This window comes from Haliotis rufescens, unplaced genomic scaffold, assembly GCF_023055435.1.
Source record: "Haliotis rufescens isolate VD_foot unplaced genomic scaffold, xgHalRufe1.0.p SCAF_9, whole genome shotgun sequence".
In the NCBI taxonomy this organism is placed as follows: Eukaryota; Metazoa; Mollusca; class Gastropoda; order Lepetellida; family Haliotidae; genus Haliotis; species Haliotis rufescens.
The window spans coordinates 34,797,944-34,819,665 of record NW_025964383.1 but is presented as its reverse complement, the minus strand read 5'-3'; the positions used below and the strand labels follow the sequence as shown (position 1 = coordinate 34,819,665).

Below are 21,722 nucleotides of genomic sequence, written 5' to 3'. Positions count from 1 at the left end.
TGAAGTTACTTGAATGAAAGTTTGCATGCTTATCTATGAGATACTTGTCAAGACTGAGTACGAAACTTGGTCCCATCATTTATTGTTACGGCCCTTGCTCCGTGATTGTCGACTTAGTGCATAGTGTGGCCAATGGGGACAAGTTTTCTCAGAAACTACTGAAGTTACTTGAATGAAAGTTTGCATGCTTATCTATGAGATACTTGTCAAGACTGAGTACGAAACTTGGTCCCATCATTTATTGTTATGGCCCTTGCTCCGTGATTGTCGACTTAGTGCATAGTGTGGCCAATGGGGACAAGTTTTCTCAGAAACTACTGAAGTTACTTGAATGAAAGTTTGCATGCTTATCTATGAGATACTTGTCAAGACTGAGTACGAAACTTGGTCCCATCATTTATTGTTACGGCCCTTGCTCCGTGATTGTCGACTTAGTGCATAGTGTGGCCAATGGGGACAAGTTTTCTCAGAAACTACTGAAGTTACTTGAATGAAAGTTTGCATGCTTATCTATGAGATACTTGTCAAGACTGAGTACGAAACTTGGTCCCATCATTTATTGTTACGGCCCTTGCTCCGTGATTGTCGACTTAGTGCATAGTGTGGCCAATGGGGACAAGTTTTCTCAGAAACTACTGAAGTTACTTGAATGAAAGTTTGCATGCTTATCTATGAGATACTTGTCAAGACTGAGTACGAAACTTGGTCCCATCATTTATTGTTACGGCCCTTGCTCCGTGATTGTCGACTTAGTGCATAGTGTGGCCAATGGGGACAAGTTTTCTCAGAAACTACTGAAGTTACTTGAATGAAAGTTTGCATGCTTATCTATGAGATACTTGTCAAGACTGAGTACGAAACTTGGTCCCATCATTTATTGTTACGGCCCTTGCTCCGTGATTGTCGACTTAGTGCATAGTGTGGCCAATGGGGACAAGTTTTCTCAGAAACTACTGAAGTTACTTGAATGAAAGTTTGCATGCTTATCTATGAGATACTTGTCAAGACTGAGTACGAAACTTGGTCCCATCATTTATTGTTACGGCCCTTGCTCCGTGATTGTCGACTTAGTGCATAGTGTGGCCAATGGGGACAAGTTTTCTCAGAAACTACTGAAGTTACTTGAATGAAAGTTTGCATGCTTATCTATGAGATACTTGTCAAGACTGAGTACGAAACTTGGTCCCATCATTTATTGTTACGGCCCTTGCTCCGTGATTGTCGACTTAGTGCATAGTGTGGCCAATGGGGACAAGTTTTCTCAGAAACTACTGAAGTTACTTGAATGAAAGTTTGCATGCTTATCTATGAGATACTTGTCAAGACTGAGTACGAAACTTGGTCCCATCATTTATTGTTACGGCCCTTGCTCCGTGATTGTCGACTTAGTGCATAGTGTGGCCAATGGGGACAAGTTTTCTCAGAAACTACTGAAGTTACTTGAATGAAAGTTTGCATGCTTATCTATGAGATACTTGTCAAGACTGAGTACGAAACTTGGTCCCATCATTTATTGTTACGGCCCTTGCTCCGTGATTGTCGACTTAGTGCATAGTGTGGCCAATGGGGACAAGTTTTCTCAGAAACTACTGAAGTTACTTGAATGAAAGTTTGCATGCTTATCTATGAGATACTTGTCAAGACTGAGTACGAAACTTGGTCCCATCATTTATTGTTACGGCCCTTGCTCCGTGATTGTCGACTTAGTGCATAGTGTGGCCAATGGGGACAAGTTTTCTCAGAAACTACTGAAGTTACTTGAATGAAAGTTTGCATGCTTATCTATGAGATACTTGTCAAGACTGAGTACGAAACTTGGTCCCATCATTTATTGTTACGGCCCTTGCTCCGTGATTGTCGACTTAGTGCATAGTGTGGCCAATGGGGACAAGTTTTCTCAGAAACTACTGAAGTTACTTGAATGAAAGTTTGCATGCTTATCTATGAGATACTTGTCAAGACTGAGTACGAAACTTGGTCCCATCATTTATTGTTACGGCCCTTGCTCCGTGATTGTCGACTTAGTGCATAGTGTGGCCAATGGGGACAAGTTTTCTCAGAAACTACTGAAGTTACTTGAATGAAAGTTTGCATGCTTATCTATGAGATACTTGTCAAGACTGAGTACGAAACTTGGTCCCATCATTTATTGTTACGGCCCTTGCTCCGTGATTGTCGACTTAGTGCATAGTGTGGCCAATGGGGACAAGTTTTCTCAGAAACTACTGAAGTTACTTGAATGAAAGTTTGCATGCTTATCTATGAGATACTTGTCAAGACTGAGTACGAAACTTGGTCCCATCATTTATTGTTACGGCCCTTGCTCCGTGATTGTCGACTTAGTGCATAGTGTGGCCAATGGGGACAAGTTTTCTCAGAAACTACTGAAGTTACTTGAATGAAAGTTTGCATGCTTATCTATGAGATACTTGTCAAGACTGAGTACGAAACTTGGTCCCATCATTTATTGTTACGGCCCTTGCTCCGTGATTGTCGACTTAGTGCATAGTGTGGCCAATGGGGACAAGTTTTCTCAGAAACTACTGAAGTTACTTGAATGAAAGTTTGCATGCTTATCTATGAGATACTTGTCAAGACTGAGTACGAAACTTGGTCCCATCATTTATTGTTACGGCCCTTGCTCCGTGATTGTCGACTTAGTGCATAGTGTGGCCAATGGGGACAAGTTTTCTCAGAAACTACTGAAGTTACTTGAATGAAAGTTTGCATGCTTATCTATGAGATACTTGTCAAGACTGAGTACGAAACTTGGTCCCATCATTTATTTGTTTATTGTTACGGCCCTTGCTCCGTGATTGTCGACTTAGTGCATAGTGTGGCCAATGGGGACAAGTTTTCTCAGAAACTACTGAAGTTACTTGAATGAAAGTTTGCATGCTTATCTATGAGATACTTGTCAAGACTGAGTACGAAACTTGGTCCCATCATTTATTGTTACGGCCCTTGCTCCGTGATTGTCGACTTAGTGCATAGTGTGGCCAATGGGGACAAGTTTTCTCAGAAACTACTGAAGTTACTTGAATGAAAGTTTGCATGCTTATCTATGAGATACTTGTCAAGACTGAGTACGAAACTTGGTCCCATCATTTATTGTTACGGCCCTTGCTCCGTGATTGTCGACTTAGTGCATAGTGTGGCCAATGGGGACAAGTTTTCTCAGAAACTACTGAAGTTACTTGAATGAAAGTTTGCATGCTTATCTATGAGATACTTGTCAAGACTGAGTACGAAACTTGGTCCCATCATTTATTGTTACGGCCCTTGCTCCGTGATTGTCGACTTAGTGCATAGTGTGGCCAATGGGGACAAGTTTTCTCAGAAACTACTGAAGTTACTTGAATGAAAGTTTGCATGCTTATCTATGAGATACTTGTCAAGACTGAGTACGAAACTTGGTCCCATCATTTATTGTTACGGCCCTTGCTCCGTGATTGTCGACTTAGTGCATAGTGTGGCCAATGGGGACAAGTTTTCTCAGAAACTACTGAAGTTACTTGAATGAAAGTTTGCATGCTTATCTATGAGATACTTGTCAAGACTGAGTACGAAACTTGGTCCCATCATTTATTGTTACGGCCCTTGCTCCGTGATTGTCGACTTAGTGCATAGTGTGGCCAATGGGGACAAGTTTTCTCAGAAACTACTGAAGTTACTTGAATGAAAGTTTGCATGCTTATCTATGAGATACTTGTCAAGACTGAGTACGAAACTTGGTCCCATCATTTATTTGTTTATTGTTACGGCCCTTGCTCCGTGATTGTCGACTTAGTGCATAGTGTGGCCAATGGGGACAAGTTTTCTCAGATACCGGTACTACTGAAGTTTACTTATCTATGAGATAATTATCAAGACTGAGTTATTTCTTTTGTGTGTATTAATTTGACATTTAATCATTTTTTCTGATGACATATAGTGGCCCAAGTGCCTATCTCTTCTTAAGGCTTTATAGGACTCTTATTTTAATAGTTTATACTCACTACTATATGAACAAACAAAATTCTAATTTGCCCCATGGCAGGGGATAGTGATAACGCTGTTTTCTTGTATTTGCTTTGAAAGTCAGTGTAGATTAACTGTTTTTAAAAAAACAAACATGAATATCTTGGGAGCCAAATCTAAGTTTTTAGGAGCCAACATATATCTTAAACAGATATTGTCTCCAGTTATGTTTACCTTCAGGTAACCAAGTGGTGAACCGTAGATACATTTAGGTCGCCAATTATAGATGTAAGTCATACTTGGGCACCAAAATGGTCACTACTTAGAGGGCTGAAGGCCTGGTAAATCATTTTTACACAAGTGCTTCATATTGGTTATATATAAGTCACTATCGTCCCTGTGCAGAGTTGCCTCCCTTAGACACACCAGAATCCAATGTGGGTTCGAATCCTGGTTTGCCAGATTATGTTTCAAGGTGTGTCAGCCCCATACCTTGCTTGTAATGATCTGAAACTGCATCAATTCAGGTTTTCTTCCCACGTCAAGCAGACATGTGATGGAATAATGTTCAAAGGGGTGTTAAACCTCACTCACTCACTCACTCACTCACTCACTCACTCACTCACTCACTCACTCACTCATCCACTCCTCATTCCACACTCACTCACTCACTCACTCACTCACTCACTCACTCACTCACTCACTCACTCACTCACTCACTCACTCATCCACTCCTCATTCCACACTCACTCCGTACTCACTCACTCACTCACTCACTCACTCACTCACTCACTCACTCACTCACTCCGTATTGTTTTCTGTGGTTGCAGGTCAAAGCAGCACAGCATTCTCAGTACAAGATGAAGACCTAACTAGCATGGTGTCCAAAGACCAGCCAGACAGACAGGAAGTCCAAACAGGTACCATGGTTACGTATGTCGTTAATAGTGTGAACAGGACTTTTCGAGATGAATGGACTTGTAAACCCTACAGATAGAACCAGGTATATTATGACAGTATTCCAGGGGCGGCAGGTATGATATGGCTGCACCCAGGAAATATTGCTGACCATGCAGCAATAGAAACTAACAGTTTTAGCCCACTTGTCCTTATATTATAATGATAACACTACTAGCAAAACCCCTAAAAAAGGCAAATTTTTTACTTATCCTGCATTAGTACGTTTAAGGAGTAATGCAGGATAAGTATACAAATGTAAAAAATATTTAGATTTTAATAAATTTTTTACTTATCCTGCATTACAGTGATCGCTCGCTATTGCGCTACCAATGGGGTCCAAATAATTGGTGGGCGTTATAGACGATGAGCCGTTTAACCGAGGCCGAGGCGGGGGAGCGCGCTCGGCAAATCTCAAATCATCAATAGGCCTATGTGTTTATCTCACGTCACGTCAAAATAGTATATATTTTTATGGACCTAGATCTACCTGTAATATCATTCATTTATTAAATCTGTCATATTTCACAATGTCTGAAATACGTATTCCATTCTAATTTATCATTTTTTATCAATAAATTAAAAAATTATTCACTATTTCCCGCGATGTTATTGAAAATAAAATTCTCGGACACACATTTCGACAACGGGTCCGCATCGAACATGTCAAAGAGAAAAATAAAGACTATTTTAAGCAAATCTTTAAATATATTATACAAAGTGATAAATAAAATCAACAAAAATATATCTAAAAGTAATCAAACTTACATCTAAGTTATTATTTCCATCGTTTCGTGCGATCGCGTGTAATGTAAGTCAAATGACATCTCGGCTTTCGTCGCCTTGAATTCTCGGCTCGGACACAACGTTTAATGCAAAAATATATGCATGAAAAATCTTTGTCACAGCTCGTTACCTAGCACGATACATTCGCAAAGTTCCATATTTTTAATATATATCGTGATTTCCTGCTTAAAACGTTCAGAATAACACGATTTAACAAAAAATCTTTCGCTAACTTCTGAAATTTATCAAACACGAGCTTTGTATCACAGCTTGATTGGCTGCCTGAGGTCACGTGCTCAAAATTGACCAATCACGAAACTTGTAGCAGATTTCGGCAAGAAAGCGTCATTAGAAACAAATTTTAATCCAATGAAATCGCTTGTTATAACTACGGGGAAAAAAACAGGCGATGTTACGAAAGCGCGATTACGAAAAGAATGACCGCCGTGTTGTGACAGCAACTACATGTGTGTGACAGTTTAGCCTTAAATTGGATTGCCCACTAATTAAGAATATAAACTTCACTTGTGGTTCTCTTTTATTGCATGCATGCGCTTCTAAGATCAAAGGATGTATAGTGTGAAAAGTTAACTAGTAGAACAATCGTATTTCCGGGACCTGCCGCGGATGTTTTCAAACAGATTATTAGAACTCCATTCAGCGATAAACGGTTGATTATGCAATGAGAAGCGTTATGTGCAAATAAACAACGAACAACAATACAATCATGTCTGTGTAAAACTCTCAGTATTAAAAGTGTACATAAATTTTGGGAGCCATGCGTTACCGCGCGTAATAACCGAAGTAGCGCTTTATCGAAGAGCGCAATAGCAAGCGATCACTGTAGTACGTTTAAGGAGTAATGCAGGATAAGTATACAAATGTAAAAAATATTTAGATTTTACTACATTTTTGCTAGTCCTTTTGTACCTTTACTGTTGGGTAGTTTGGCAAGGACTACAGGACTGGTGCCAATTTCTAGCTCTGCTTCTGGTGTCCCCTGCCGTGATATTGCTGGAATATTGCTAAAAGCGGTGTAAAACCATACTCACTCACTCACTCTAGCTCTGCCATGCGTAAATGATCACTGACGTCCTTCTTCTGTTGCAGTGAGACACTCCAGTCCTGTCTCCAAGTCTTTCACAGATGCCTCCATGTGCTGTTCTAAAGATATTCGAGGTATGCGAGAAATTGTTTGATCTCATGCATATCCTTCCCTGTGAAGTCCTGTGGCTGAAACATTTCCAGTGTGGGTGCAGCCATTACAGTTATTTTTGAAAAGGTTTACGACCGACCATATTTCCCAAATGAATTTACCTTTTTGTTTGTTTGATCGGATTGGTTCGAGATCACAGACGAACGGAACATCAACAAACTTCTCCCTTATTTTCCCTTAGAAAATAATTATACTGGGATTTTCCCGTTTACTGTAATTTCCCGTTTACCGGTAATTTCCAGTTTTTTACCGGTAAAATTAGGCGTGGACTGGTAATTCATGGCACTGCCAGTCCCTGTGGACCTGGAAATAAAGTACCTTATAAATCTTTGTTGTTGAACAAAACATCGGCGATATTCATATAAGCATAGTTTTCGAACAAAGTCAGCTTGTCAGTTGCCATTTTGGTTCCCTTTGTCTATTTTTAGTGCTATTAAATAAGATTTTGCTTTGCTTCAAGGTTAAATATATATATTTACAGCGATTTAGTCTCGAAATACTCCCAAAAAGAGAGTTGTAAGAATTAAAACCAGGTAATTTTCATATGTCTTTTGGGGGCACGGGTGGCCCAATCGTCTAAGGCGCCGTGATTCGCTGTGCAGAGTTGCGTCCTTGGGCACGCCAGAAACCTATGATTGTGGGTTCGAATCCCGGTTCGCCGCGATTATGTTTCTAGGTTTGTCAGCACCATACCCGTGCTTGTGGGTTTCACCGAAGTGGTAAACGTCTGAGACCTGCATCACTTGGGGCTTTCCTCCCACATTAAGCTGACACGCCGCGATAAAACTGGAATACTGTTAAAAGCGACGTTAAACCCCACTCACTCACCCACCCACCCACTCACCCACTCACTCACTCACTCACTCACTCACTCACTCACTCACTCACTCACTCACTCACTCACTCACTCACTCACTCATACGTCTTTTCATTTGTTGAAAGTTGGGACTGACAAAAATTAGGGGGCACTGGTAACACTGAGTAAACATAACGGTCATTCCGTTGTGAGTTCTACCCCAAGCATGGTTGTGGTCACCTATCACAGAGGGGAGCTTTGAGCAATAGTGTAGAGAGCTCTGCAAACAGGCTATCGCTGTGAGGAGCTTGCCCACAAGCCTATTATTGTGTAGAGAGCTCTGCAAACAGGCTATCGCTGTGAGGAGCTTGCCCACAAGCCTATTATTGTGTAGAGAGCTCTGCAAACAGGCTATCGCTGTGAGGAGCTTGCCCACAAGCCTATTATTGTGTAGAGAGCTCTGCAAACAGGCTATCGCTGTGAGGAGCTTGCCCACAAGCCTATTATTGTGGTTTCTAACCCAGTTGCGGCTCGATTTTGCTTCTAGGTTTGTCAGCACCATAATCATGCTTGTGGGTTTCACTAAAGTGGTAAATATCTGAGACCTGCATCACTTCAGGCTTTCCTCCCACATTAAGCTGACACACCGTGATATTACTGGAATACTATTAAAAGTGGTATTAAACCCAGTTACTAATCGATCAACACTTGAGTACATCTTTCGTGTAATACTGGTTACATGTGCTAATCAGATTGAGTAACTATGAACACATCAGCATTATCGACAGTGCACCGTTAAACAACAAACAAATATTTGATTGTATAAAAAAGAGGTATCTACGCTACAGTCGGACTACATCAAATTTAGAAACATAGCAGGTGATCTCCATTCTACCATGAGCACTTTAAAAATGTTGCTCTCTTGGAAGGCGCAATTACACAAGCAGAAAAGGGTCCGCTATCTTAGAACAATCTGAAAAGATGATCACATGTAGTTATAAATGTATCAAATATTACTAAAACGCTCAGTTCTAAATAAAAATGAGGGGTGGTTTGGTAGCCTAGTGGTTAAAGCGTTCGCTCGTGACGCCGAAGACTCGGTTTCAATTCCCAATGTGTGAAGCCCATTTCTGGTGTCCCCCGCCGTGATATTGCTGGAATATTGCTAAAAGAGCCATAAGACCATACTCATTCACTCCAAATTAAAATGAGAGGTATCTACTCAACAGTGTCTGGTGGGACTACATCAGATTTCAAAACATCTACTTGAGAAACTTATAAACATCATCATAGGGGTGGTCAGGTAGCCTAGTGGTTAAGGCGTTCGCCCGTCACGTCAAAGACCCGGGTTCGATTCCCGACATGGGTACAATTTGTAAAGCCCATATTAGTGTCCCCCGCCGTGATATTGCTGGAATATTGCTAAAAGCGGTGTAAAACCATACTCACTCACTCACTCACTATAAACATCATCATAATCAAAAGCACAGTGTTAAACAACCAACAAATATGTGATTATATTCCAGACCCGTGTGCCGTGCATGGCAGCTGTGGCCTGTACAACCTTGGAAACACGTGTTTCATGAACGCGGGGCTTCAGTGTCTCGCCTCCAGCGCCTCGCTAGTCAAGTTTCTGCTGGAAGACTTTGTCCTGGAGGAGACCAACAAGAACACCCTCCTTGGGCAGTTCTACAAGCTGCTGTGCAAGATGTGGTGTGGTCAGTTTTCTGTTGTCCATCCTAAGGAGTTTAAGGACACTCTTGGACTGTACCACTCCCAGTTCCAGGACTACAGACAGGTGAGATGGGGACCACTAGAACTACTCCTAGGAAATTGCAGAAAGTATGCGAAATTCTATCTAATATGCTACCCATGAAGATACGGGTAGAAAACATGTCTTCAGCAACCCATGCTTGTCCTTAGAGGCGACAGTGCTTGTCATAAGAGGCTACAATGCTTGTCCTCAGAGGCTGCAATGCTTATTCTTATGGGCTACAAAGCTTGTCATGAGAGGCGACTAACGGGATCAGGCGGTCAGGTTTGCTGACTTGGACAGACAAAATAGGCACTTCTACAAAACTTGGATAAAATCCCTCAAACATTGTTGGAAAAAGTATATCTTTGTTGAATGGTTATGTTGAAAAATATCTTGGTTGTTTTCTTGATTATTTATAGGCTTCTGTTACATAACTGGAATATTGTATACAACTATATTCAATCATTCATTCACCCAGACCTGCCCAGTCCTTTTTTGCCACTATTGAGGTGCTGTGATATTGCTGACAGAAGCACCAAACTCCTTTACCTCACTCACTCACTCACTCACTCAATCCGCACTCTCACTCACTCACTCATCCACTCACTCACTCACTCACTCACTCACTCATCCACTCATTCACTCACTCACTCATCCACTCACTCACTCACTCAATCCACACTCACTCACTCACTCACTCATCCACTCACTCAATCCGCACTCACTCACTCACTCATCCACTCACTCACTCACTCATCCACTCACTCACTCACTCATCCACTCACTCACTCACTCACTCAATCCACACTCACTCAATCACTCATCCACCCACTCAATCTGCACTCACTCACTCACTCATCCACTCACTCAATCCTCACTCAATCCTCACTCACTCACTCACTCACTCACTCACTCACTCATCCACTCACTCACTCACTCATCCACTCACTCACCCACGTCCTCACTCACTCACTCACTCACTCATCCACTCACTCAATCCTCACTCACTCACTCACTCATCCACTCACTCACTCACTCATCCACTCACTCACCCACGTCCTCACTCACTCACTCACTCTGCACTCGCTCACTCTTCATTCCACACTCACTCACTCTGCACTCACTTCACACTCTCTACACTCACTCACTCCGCACTCTCTGCACTCACTCACTCTGCACTCTCACTCCATACTTACTCGCTCACTCCTCATTCCACACTCACTCCACACTCACTCCACACTCACTCACTCCTCTCACTCGCTCCGCACTCACCCTGCACTCACTCACTCATGTATTATATATTTCAGCACGACTGTCAGGAGTTTCTTGCACTCCTGCTAGACACATTTCACGAGCAGCTCAACACAGGGCGGTCCAACCTGGCCGCTCTCTCCAACAACGAGGCCATCCCTGGGTGCTCGCCTTTACATGTCCTCGAGCCCCTGTCCAACTCGCTCAATAACCAAGATTCTAGTCCATTGATGGAAACATCCGATGCGGGTGATGATCAAGCCCCAGATGAAACTTTGTCTTGTGATAACGATCATGTCACTAGCTCTCATAGTCAATCAAAGCCCTCCGTGTTTGTGAACAAGTCCCTCGGACAGCCAAACATTGCAACGGGCCCAAAGACAGGCAGCGAGTGTATATCTAGTACCACTGTAAATAACTCCTCCATGTTTTCTTCCGAGGACAGCAACCAATCAACAGTATCCCTGCACAGCACAGACTCCGAACAAAGCCTCAATATCAAGAAGTTACAGCTCCAGTCCACGGGAGATTCAGGCAAATCAGAAGAAGATGTTACCATGGGAACGGTATCCTCATCGACCGATTCCATGGATAAGAACAACCACAGAACAAAGATCAACATATGCAACGCAAATACCTCCATGCTGAATATGACGCCCAGAGCAGCTCACGTTGACGCAAGGACGGACCACAATGTTGTTTCTACCAAGACAGACAACTTTGCCCAGTTAAATAATATTTGTTCCTCTAAGTTACCACCTAGCTTGCTTGAATACTATGGCAAGGAAACTAAGACTCTTAATACGAATGTGTTAGTTAATGAAGCAACTGATGGTGAAATCGCAATCGATTCAGATAAGTTCGCCAAACAGGATAATCGGCGGCCTGTGCAAGAGGAAGTGAATGTCCTGCAGGAAGTACTCAGGGAAGAAGCCAAAGCTGACAAGGAAGTTGACTCAGTGAATTATGGGATCAAAGATACAAACCTACGTGTTGAAAAGAAGTCCCGGTTTCTGTCCAATTCTTGTCCTAATGTTTTGGATTCCGAAAGGGCTCAAGATGTTTATGAATTAAATAACATCAAGCGAATCAAGATAGACTCGACAGAACCTCGTAAGCATGTTGCTATGCATGAATCAGAGAAAAATGTTCAGATGCAGGAAATGTCAAAGTTCAATACTCGGAAAGTTCTTCAGGAAGAAATGTCGGATGGTGAATCTTCGGCGGAGAGTATGGATGCAGAAGAAGCGGAGAGTTCAGAAGATGAAGGGGAGATAACTTCGCGAAGCAGCTCTGTTAACGCCCTTTCACTGGACGCTAGTTTTGTAAATAACCGAGCTGAGATATACCAGGAGGAGGCAGATGGTGCCTGGAACGATTATCTCCGCGAGAATAACAGTGTTGTTGTGGGCAAATTCCAGGGGCAGTTTCAGAGTACGGTAAGTTTGTTTGTTTGTTTGTTTGTTTGTTTAACGCCACACTCAGCAATATTCCAGCTATATGATGGCGGTCTGTAAGTCCAGTGAGTGACAACATGAGCATCAATCCACGCAATTGGGATCGATGACATGCATCAACCACGTCTGCGAGTCTGACCACCCAATTCCGCTAGTAGCCTTTTACGACAAGCAAAGTCGCCTTTTACTGCATGCATGGGTTGCTGAAGATCTATTCTACTCCTTCACGGGTCAAGTACGGTAAGTCCCGATGGTGGCTGCTGTCTAAAGCCTGTATTGCTGAAATGGTGGTCGACACCACACACAAGTAAATTTAGTAGGGGCCAGTTCTGCATGTTGTCAAAGGAAGTCCCAGTCTAATACAGTGACAGTGTGTACATCTGTACAGCTTAGTATAACTAAAAAGTCCAACCTTACCAATGGTCTTTTATATTATCTGCCACAAAGGGTGGTCTTTCGGTAAATTGGGGTTTATTCTTTCTATGATATGTGGGAGGCACGGGTGGCCCAATCGTCTAAGGCGCTGCGATTCGCTCTGCAGAGTTGCGTTCCTTGGGCACGCCAGAAACCTAGGATTGTGGGTTCGAATCCCGGTTCGCCCAGGTTGTGTTTCTAGGTATGTCAGCACCATACCCGTGCTCGTGGGTTTCACCGAAGTGATAAACGTCCGAGACCTGCCTCACTTTGGGATTTCCTCCCACATTAAGCTTACACAGGGTGAAATAACTGGACTTTAGTTAAAAACGGTGTTAAACCCAACTCACTCACTCACTCATTGTATGATATGTATCCCAGTAACTTTTTGCATATCGGGTGAATATTTTACGTATCCTGCATTCTCCCTAATGCATTCACTGCTTACCTTACAACAACAAAAATACAGCATACGGTGATTTTATCATGTGTTCAGGAGGGAAAAGGAATGGCTGCACTGAAATTATCTGAAGAGTTTTGATACGTGAAGGGGTGGAAACAAATGGTTAAAGTCATTTGAAACAAGAGACTGTGGTTCTTGTCCTGTTGGCTGCCACACAGAAATGGTTGTTGGGCACTTATTATGTTTTCTGTCTACAGGTTGTTTGTTCCGTGTGCCGCCACGTCTCCGTCACTTACGAGCCATTTATGTACCTCTCGTTGCCGATCCCCAGGGCGATGGAGAGACAAATCTGTGAGTTTTTCCATCACAATCAAGCATATAGTTTATAATTACGTGGAATCGTCAGTATTTCCACATAAGATCAGTTCAGGAATTCAGGTTGTTTCAAATTTTATCTTATCCTGACTCGTACAAATGAGAATGATAATGAGTCCGGATAAGTATAAATGATATTTTCACTCAAGAAAATACATTTTTTAAACTTATCTTATCTCAAACTTTGAATTTCTCCCTTCTTCCTTCAAACCTTAGGTTGAAACGTGCTTGAACAAAATTTCCAGCTTCTTAATTAAATTCTCCCAACCACATCCCAAACATGGTCACTAAGTAAATTGGTCATGCACTATAATCCTGTGCGTTGTGATCTTACACGACATGATCACCTGACTACCGGTACCCCTGCCACCTCATTCTCATTCTTAGAGGGGGCGGTCGGGTAGCCTAGTGGTTAAAGCGTTCGCTCGTCACGCCGAAAATCCAGGTTCGATTCCCGACATAGGTACAATGTGTAAAGGCCATTTCTGGTGTCCCCCGCCATGATATTGCTGGAATATTGCTAAAAGTGGCGTAAAACCATACTCACTCACTCAATCATTCTTAGAGCAGTCACGTTAGAAGATCTGATGCGTTTCAGTGAAAACTTTTCACACAGTATGTATACACTAAGTTGTAGAGCATGGAGCAAGGGCCATAACTCATCAAGATCATGACCAGTAACATCAGTTTGTAAAATTTCATTTCTCAGCTTAAATTGTTTCTGTGAAGATTTGTCCCTATTGAGAAGCGGGCGAACAGACGGACAAACTCTGTTTGCTGTCATATAGCTGGAATAGGACGGGCGGACAAACTCTGTTCGCCGTCATATAGCTGGAATAGGACGGACTGACGGACAAACTCTATTCGCTGTCGTATAGCTGGATTAGGACGGATGGACAAACTGTTCGCTGTCATATAGCTGGAATAGGATGGACAGACAAACTCAGTTCGCTGTCATATGGCTGGAATAGGACGGACAGATGGACAAGCTGTGTTTGCTGTCATGTAGCTGGAATAATGCTGAATGCAGGATTAAACAATAACAACAATAAAGTCTGACGTATTTAGACTCAACCGACTACCTTTGTTTGCAGGTGTGATATTTGTGCATCGCGGTGTCCCCCCCACACGGTACGTGCTGAACATGCACAAGACTGACAAGGTGCACAAGTTGAAGCAGGAACTCCTCCGCCTGCTCCAGCAACCTGACTGTGATATCATCCTGGCCGAGGTGCTCGACTCACATGTGTCTCGTGTCCTGGTGAGTGCCCTCCTCATAAACATATAAAACAAAATGCTTGGATTCCAGGATAGAATTGGATTATAAAATGTAAATGGATTGGTTTGTCGGGTCATTGTCACCAATGGTGTGGGTTGTTCCTCATAATATCAATCACGGAATTGTCAGGCCCAATTTCGATTGACCCGTGAAGATCCAGGGGAGAATAGGTCTTCAGCAACCCATGCTTGCCGTGAAAGGTGACTATGCTTGTCGTAAGAGGCGACCGGGTGGTCAGACTCGCTGACTTGGTTGATCGATCCCAATTGCATGGATCGATGCTTATGATATTAATCACTGGATTGTCTGGTCCAGATTCAATTATTTACAGACTGCCGTAATATAGCTGTAATATTGCTGAGTGCAGCGTAAAAACAACAAACCAACCAACCAAATTCGATTATTCACATGCCACATCATTTATGTGGAATGTTGCTTGGTGTTAAACAAGAAATATAACATCATTATACATTGAGATGGTGATGAGATGAGAACAAAGCCGTAGTTCAACACTGAATCCTACATATTTGCTGGGGGCGGTCGGGTAGCCTAGTGTCAAAAGCGTTCGCTTAGCCTAGTGGTTAAAGCGTTCGCTTAGCCTAGTGGTTAAAGCGTTCGCTTGTCATACTGAAGACCCGGGCTCGATTCCCGACATGGGTACAATGTGTGAAGCCCATTTCTGGTGTCCCCCGCCGTGATATTGCTGGAATATTGCTAAAAGCGGCATAAAAACCCTACTCACTCACTCACTCACTCACTCTCATATTTGCTGATGTTCAAAAGCAAACTTGTTCGATAATCTTTTTCAATTGCAGGATGACAATGTAATGTTGAGATACGTCAATGACACATCCAGGAAAATCTATGCATTCGAAATGGTACAGCCTTCCATCCCACCTGAGGAAACCCCAGAGGAAAAGCCTGAACCATCAAGTGTAACCAGCTCAGTGCCAAGCTCTGTGACAAGGTCAGTCGCAGAAACGGCCACATCGAGTGATGCCATGACGGACACCACGGATATATTCAGCAACATGGATACGTTTAATAATCGGCCCAATAACAGCTTATTCCACTCCAGTGGGGCTGCACCCATATCCATAGTAACCGTGGATACCGAACTGGGAGATGGCTTTCCCGAATCCAAGAGTTGGTCAAGAACGAAGGTAGAGAAGGAGACTCCACACCCCACTTCTCCAGAGCTTCCGTTCACTGAGACAGACACAGGGAAAGAGAATCCAGATCTGGCAGGAACGGGCCTATGGGAATGGTCCCATGTGGGTTTCCCAGACTGTGACAGCACGTGGGACAATGTGGCAAGTTCGTCAGACTTTAATCCGCCGCCAATCCCCCAGGATGTTATAAACAGCATTCCTGGGATAGCGGGTCAGTGGCGGACGTGTGCAATCTGCCTGGAGGAACTGTCCGACAATGACCTGCTCACTCACGAGTCATGCAGTGGAACGTTTTGCCAAAACTGCTTGGAGGTAGGGCTTGCATATAATATAACAACGTTTGACATCATCAGTTGCCATCAAGTCTCTGTCCACTGACATAAAAAAATCTTCTTCCAAAAAAGAGTATATGAATGTCCCACTAAGATGTTCTTAAAGACCTTAGCTGCTACAAGCTTATGTTATACTAAAACAGTGAGTGAAATAGCCACCTGCCCGTTCACTTATGACTAGCAAAATTTTGGTTGGGCCAAAAGTTCTGAAATGTCTCAAGCCAACTGGCTACTGAAATTTTATAAAAAAATTAATTTTAATTTTATTTTTTTTAAAGTTCTCCCCATTTCTGTAGATCATTACGACTATCAAAGGTAGAATGAATCGATGTTGCCAAAGTTGAGTTATCTTCTGTCATCTTATTTGAGTGACTGTTGTCACTGTAACACGGTGTATAACAAATGTGTTTTGATTGGTTGTAATTTGTAGTTTTACCAATCTGTGTTATCGTCAGAATGATGAGATCTGATTGGTTCTCGTGGTCTAGGTGAAATACTATATATCCCGCCTTGGAGATCAATAAATTTTTCAGCAGGGGAAAATATCCCCGGGCTTTGGGCTTTCCTCCCACATTAAGCTTCCACGCCATGATATAACTGGAATACTGTTAAAAGCGGCTTTAAACCCAACTCACTCACTCACTCACTCACTGGGTCATTAATGTAGAAAATATTTCAAGATAACGAGTATAGTCTTGCTCGTTCTATTCCCCATTGTGTGGGCTTCATACTGTAATAGTGATGGAATATTTGCATATATATCTCATTAAAGTCAACCCTCATGCTCCGATATGATACCTCTCTATGTGAAGAAGTGACTGCCCCTCCACAGGGAAGTCAACCAACGATACGAGTGAGCGAAACATTCAAACCAGCGTGTGTAATTTTTGTGTCTGTGTGAAGCTCATTTCCAGTGTCCCCTGCTGTGATATTGCGGGAATATTGCTAAAAACAGGGTAAAAACATACTCACTCACTCATTTTTGTATCTTGAAAAGAAACTAAAACAACAAGTTCTGAATGTGCAAAGAAAAGCTGCGCAATTGTATTGTTTCAAGGTTTGTCAGCACCATACCCGTGCTCGTGGGTTTCACTGAAGAGGTAAACGTCTGAGACATGCATCACTTCGGGCTTTCCTTGGACATTTAGCTGACACGCCGTGATATAACTGGAATACTGTTCAAAGAGGTGTTAAACCCAACAGGTAGCGCATCGGAGTAAAATATTTCATTTTACTGAGGCTGGAAATAGTTGTCAAGTGTAGTACGTCACTTCTTTCTCTCCATGCTGTGTATAATAGTTGAAACGTTTTCTTGACAATGTTGGAATAGGCAACATATTAATGATATTGAGGATATGAATCTTTTATGGATTACAAATTCTTTATTTGTAACAGTGCTTCATGACTAATTCCTGCCCCTTCGTATTATTACTGTATGTAACAAATAGATTTACTTTTTGAATTATTTTGGTGTGTTTAATTGCAGCGTGTTTCTGTGTTTCAGATGTCTGCCAAACACACGACGGAAGCAGGGTACTGTTGTCCAGTAAGTACATGCGTGTGTCCCATGATGCACTGCCACCGTAGTGGAGTGGTTAGTACAGAGGACAGAGCAGAACGTCCTTGGTTCGATCCCGTCCGAGTCATATTCTCAAAGACATTAAAAGATGGTTCTTGTGGTGTTCACACCACAGAAGGGTAGAAGTGATGCAGTTCCTAAGGTGTTAATTCACTGTGTGGAGTTGTGTCCCTTGGTAGTGCAAGGATCCAATAATCAGTCGCAGACGTAACGTGTACACGAGATGGCTTTGGTAATAGAGGATATAATATGAGTGTTCATGTCATACTATGTTTACGATATGAGAGTCTAAATTCCGCTCTCGCTCGAGAAATACCAGAATTTAGCCACAAGTATCGTAAACAGAGTATGACATAAACACGAATATGATGTTCTATTTATTACCGAAGAAGACGTCTACATACAGAGACAAATTTTTAGTGTTTATCTATAAGGACAGCAAACCATGCTTGCCGTAAAAGGCGACTGTGCTTGTCGTTAAAGAGGTGACTAATTGGATCGGGTGGTCAGGCTTGCTGACATGGTTGATGATGGATGTCATTGTATCCCAATTGTCCGGATCGATGCTCATGATGTCAACCACTGGTCCAGACTTGATTATTTACAGATCACCTTCATATAATTGTAATATTGGTGAGTGCGGCGTTAAACAACAAACAAACAAACATAACTTTGCAGGAAGAAATAAGTGTGACTAACTCATGACTCACAAATACATACGTCTAGCTTCAACACAGAGTGGGGACATGGGTGGCCCAGTCTTAGGGGTGCCACAAATCACTGCAGAGTTGTGTCCCTTGGGCATGCCAGGAACCTGTGACTAGGTACGAATCCCTGTTCGCCCTAATTATGTTTCTAGAAACAAGAAGTGAAACATTATTCAGTTATATACAGGTAATTCTGTTTGTTTTTTTCCAAATGGAACTCTCTGTATATTTTGCACTGGCAATGGGGAAAAGTTATCCTCAAACATGATTGGTTGTTAATAGTCCATGCACATGATACACCCTAGCTGATGTCATATAGTTTGACGTCACTTGCTTGTCACGTCACAAATGACACTGGTGGTCTTCACAAGAAGTACCTGTCACACGCAAATATTAAAAAAAATTAAAATAATAGTCTTGGTTCTCAGGCACCACCCGCATCATCATAAAGTCCGCCGCACGTTTTGCTTTTATATCCGTTTGAAAAAAAACATAAAAATCCTAATATTTAAACACAATGCACAAAAAAAGTTGAAAATGGAAACAAAAATGAAACGTGCAATTTACTTTTGATGATGTGGGCTGAGCTTGAGAACCAAGACTATTTTTTTTTTCAGCCTAAGTTGTAAACACATGATAAATTCATTACGAGTGTTATTAATGGGGTGTACAGGATTTTGCAAGCTGAAGGTTTTGTTGCATTCACCCCCAGACCTACTCTTCCCCTGTCTCATGATGACCATTCAGCCTGAAAAGCACCCGTGAAGATCCCGGTTAGAATTGGCCTTCACCGTAGGAGGCGACTAGCCTTGTTGTAAGAGGCGACTTTAGGGATCGGTTGGTCAGCCTCGCTGACTTAGTTGATGCATGTCATCGTATCCCAATTGCATAGATGGATGCTTGTGATATCAATCAGTGGATTGTCTGGACTCTATTTTTTACAGACCACCGTCATATAGCTGGAATATTGCTAAGTGCAGCGTTAGACAACAAACAAACAAACAGCTTGCAAAGTTCTGTTTCTTAGCTAGTGTAAGTCCTTGTCTTGTGTGTGTTCAGCAGCATAAAGTCATCAGGAAGACGTCCTGACCAGCACCTGTGTTGTCTTTGTTCCAGATCTGCCTTATGCCCGCCAACATGATGGAAGACTTTTCCCCTCTTGTGAGTGCGAGCTGTCACAAGCCAAAACTCAGGTAGACAGATGTCCTTTAACCAACATACTTGACCTGTGGCTGTATCTACGTGTAAAACTGCCCGCGTCTGATACAGTGTAGTAGCTGTCTGTGGCTGTATCAACGTGTAAAACTGCCCGCATCTGATACAGTGTAGTGGCTGTCTGTGGCTGTATCTACGTGTAAAACTACCCGCGTCTGATATAGTGTAGTAGCTGTCTGTGGCTGTATCTACTAGTAAAAACTGCCTGCGTCTGATACAGTGTAGTAGCTGTCTGTGGCTGTATCTACGTGTAAAACTGCCCGCGTCTGATACAGTGTAGTGGCTGTCTGTGGCTGTATCTACGTATAAAACTTCCCGCGTCTGATACAGTGTAGTAGCTGTCTGTGGCTGTATCTACGTATAAAACTTCCCGCGTCTGATACAGTGTAGTAGCTGTCTGTGGCTGTATCTACTAGTAAAACTGCCCGAGTCTGATACAGTGTAGTAGCTGTCTGTGGCTGTATCTACTAGTAAAACTGCCCGCGTCTGATACAGTGTAGTAGCTGTCTGTGGCTGTATCTACGTGTAAAACTGCCCGCATCTGATACAGTGTAGTAGCTGTCTGTGGCTGTATCTACTAGTAAAACTGCCCGAGTCTGATATAGTGTAGTAGCTGTCTGTGGCTGTATCTACTAGTAAAACTGCCCGAGTCTGATATAGTGTAGTAGCTGTCTGTGGCTGTATCTACTAGTAAAACTGCCCGAGTCTGATATAGTGTAGTAGCTGTCTGTGGCTGTATCTACTAGTAAAACTGCCCGAGTCTGATACAGTGTAGTAGCTGTCTGTGGCTGTATCTACTAGTAAAACTGCTCGAGTCTGATACAGTGTAGTAGCTGTCTGTGGCTGTATCTACTAGTAAAACTGCTCGAGTCTGATATAGTGTAGTAGCTGTCTGTGGCTGTATCTACTGGTAAAACTGCCCGCGTCTGATACAGTGTAGTAGCTGTCTGTGGCTGTATCTACGTGTAAAACTGCCCGAGTCTGATATAGTGTAGTAGCTGTCTGTGGCTGTATCTACCAGTAAAACTGCCCGCGTCTGATATAGTGTAGTAGCTGTCTGTGGCTGTATCTACTAGTAAAACTGCCCGAGTCTGATACAGTGTAGTAGCTGTCTGTGGCTGTATCTACTAGTAAAACTGCCCTAGTCTGATACAGTGTAGTAGCTGTCTGTGGCTGTATCTACTACAGTGATCGCTCGCTATTGCGCTCTTCGATAAAGCGCTACTTCGGTTATTACGCGCGGTAACGCATGGCTCCCAAAATTTATGTACACTTTTATTACTGAGAGTTTTACACAGACATAATTGTATTGTTGTTCGTTGTTCATTTGCACATACCGCTTCTCATTGCATAATCAACCGTTTATCGCTGAATGGAGTTCTAATAATCTGTTTGAAAACATCCGCGGCAAGTCCCGGAAATACGATTGTTCAACTAGTTAACTTTTCACACTATACATCCTTTGATCTTAGAAGCGCATGCATGCAATAAAAGAGAACCACAAGCGAAGTTTATATTCTTAATTAGTGGGCAATCCAATTTAAGGCTAAACTGTCACACACATGTAGTTGCTGTCACAACACGGCGGTCATTCATTTCGTAATCGCGCTTTCGTAACATCGCCTGTTTTTCCCCGTAGTTATAACAAGCCATTTCATTGGATTAAAATTTGTTTCTAATGACGCTTTCTTGCCGAAATCTGCTACAAGTTTCGTGATTGGTCAATTTTGAGCACGTGACCTCAGGCAGCCAATCAAGCTGTGATACCAAGCTCGTGTTTGATAAATTTCAGAAGTTAGCGAAAGATTTTTTTGTTAAATCGTGTTATTCTGAACGTTTTAAGCAGGAAATCACGATATATATTAAAAATATGGAACTTCGCGAATGTATCGTGCTAGGTTACGAGCTGTGACAAAGATTTTTCATGCATATATTTTTGCATTAAACGTTGTGTCCGAGCCGAGAATTCAAGGCGACGAAAGCCGAGATGTCATTTGACTTACATTACACGCGATCGCACGAAACGATGGAAATAATAACTTAGATGTAAGTTTGATTACTTTTAGA

General features: G+C 42.4%; 1 protein-coding gene across 1 annotated transcript in view; it reads left to right on the top strand.

Annotated features, from left to right (window-relative positions):
• The window catches only part of LOC124147799, a 41,696-nt gene that overhangs the window by 7,083 nt on the left and 12,891 nt on the right, over positions 1 to 21,722 (top strand). The window contains exons 3-11 of the mRNA XM_048391404.1: positions 4,791 to 4,880; positions 6,814 to 6,882; positions 9,242 to 9,513; positions 10,779 to 12,161; positions 13,254 to 13,347; positions 14,466 to 14,632; positions 15,466 to 16,134; positions 17,659 to 17,700; positions 19,557 to 19,633. Of these exons, the coding sequence (XP_048247361.1) occupies positions 4,791 to 4,880; positions 6,814 to 6,882; positions 9,242 to 9,513; positions 10,779 to 12,161; positions 13,254 to 13,347; positions 14,466 to 14,632; positions 15,466 to 16,134; positions 17,659 to 17,700; positions 19,557 to 19,633 (2,863 nt within the window). The remainder of the gene's footprint in view (positions 1 to 4,790; positions 4,881 to 6,813; positions 6,883 to 9,241; positions 9,514 to 10,778; positions 12,162 to 13,253; positions 13,348 to 14,465; positions 14,633 to 15,465; positions 16,135 to 17,658; positions 17,701 to 19,556; positions 19,634 to 21,722) is intronic.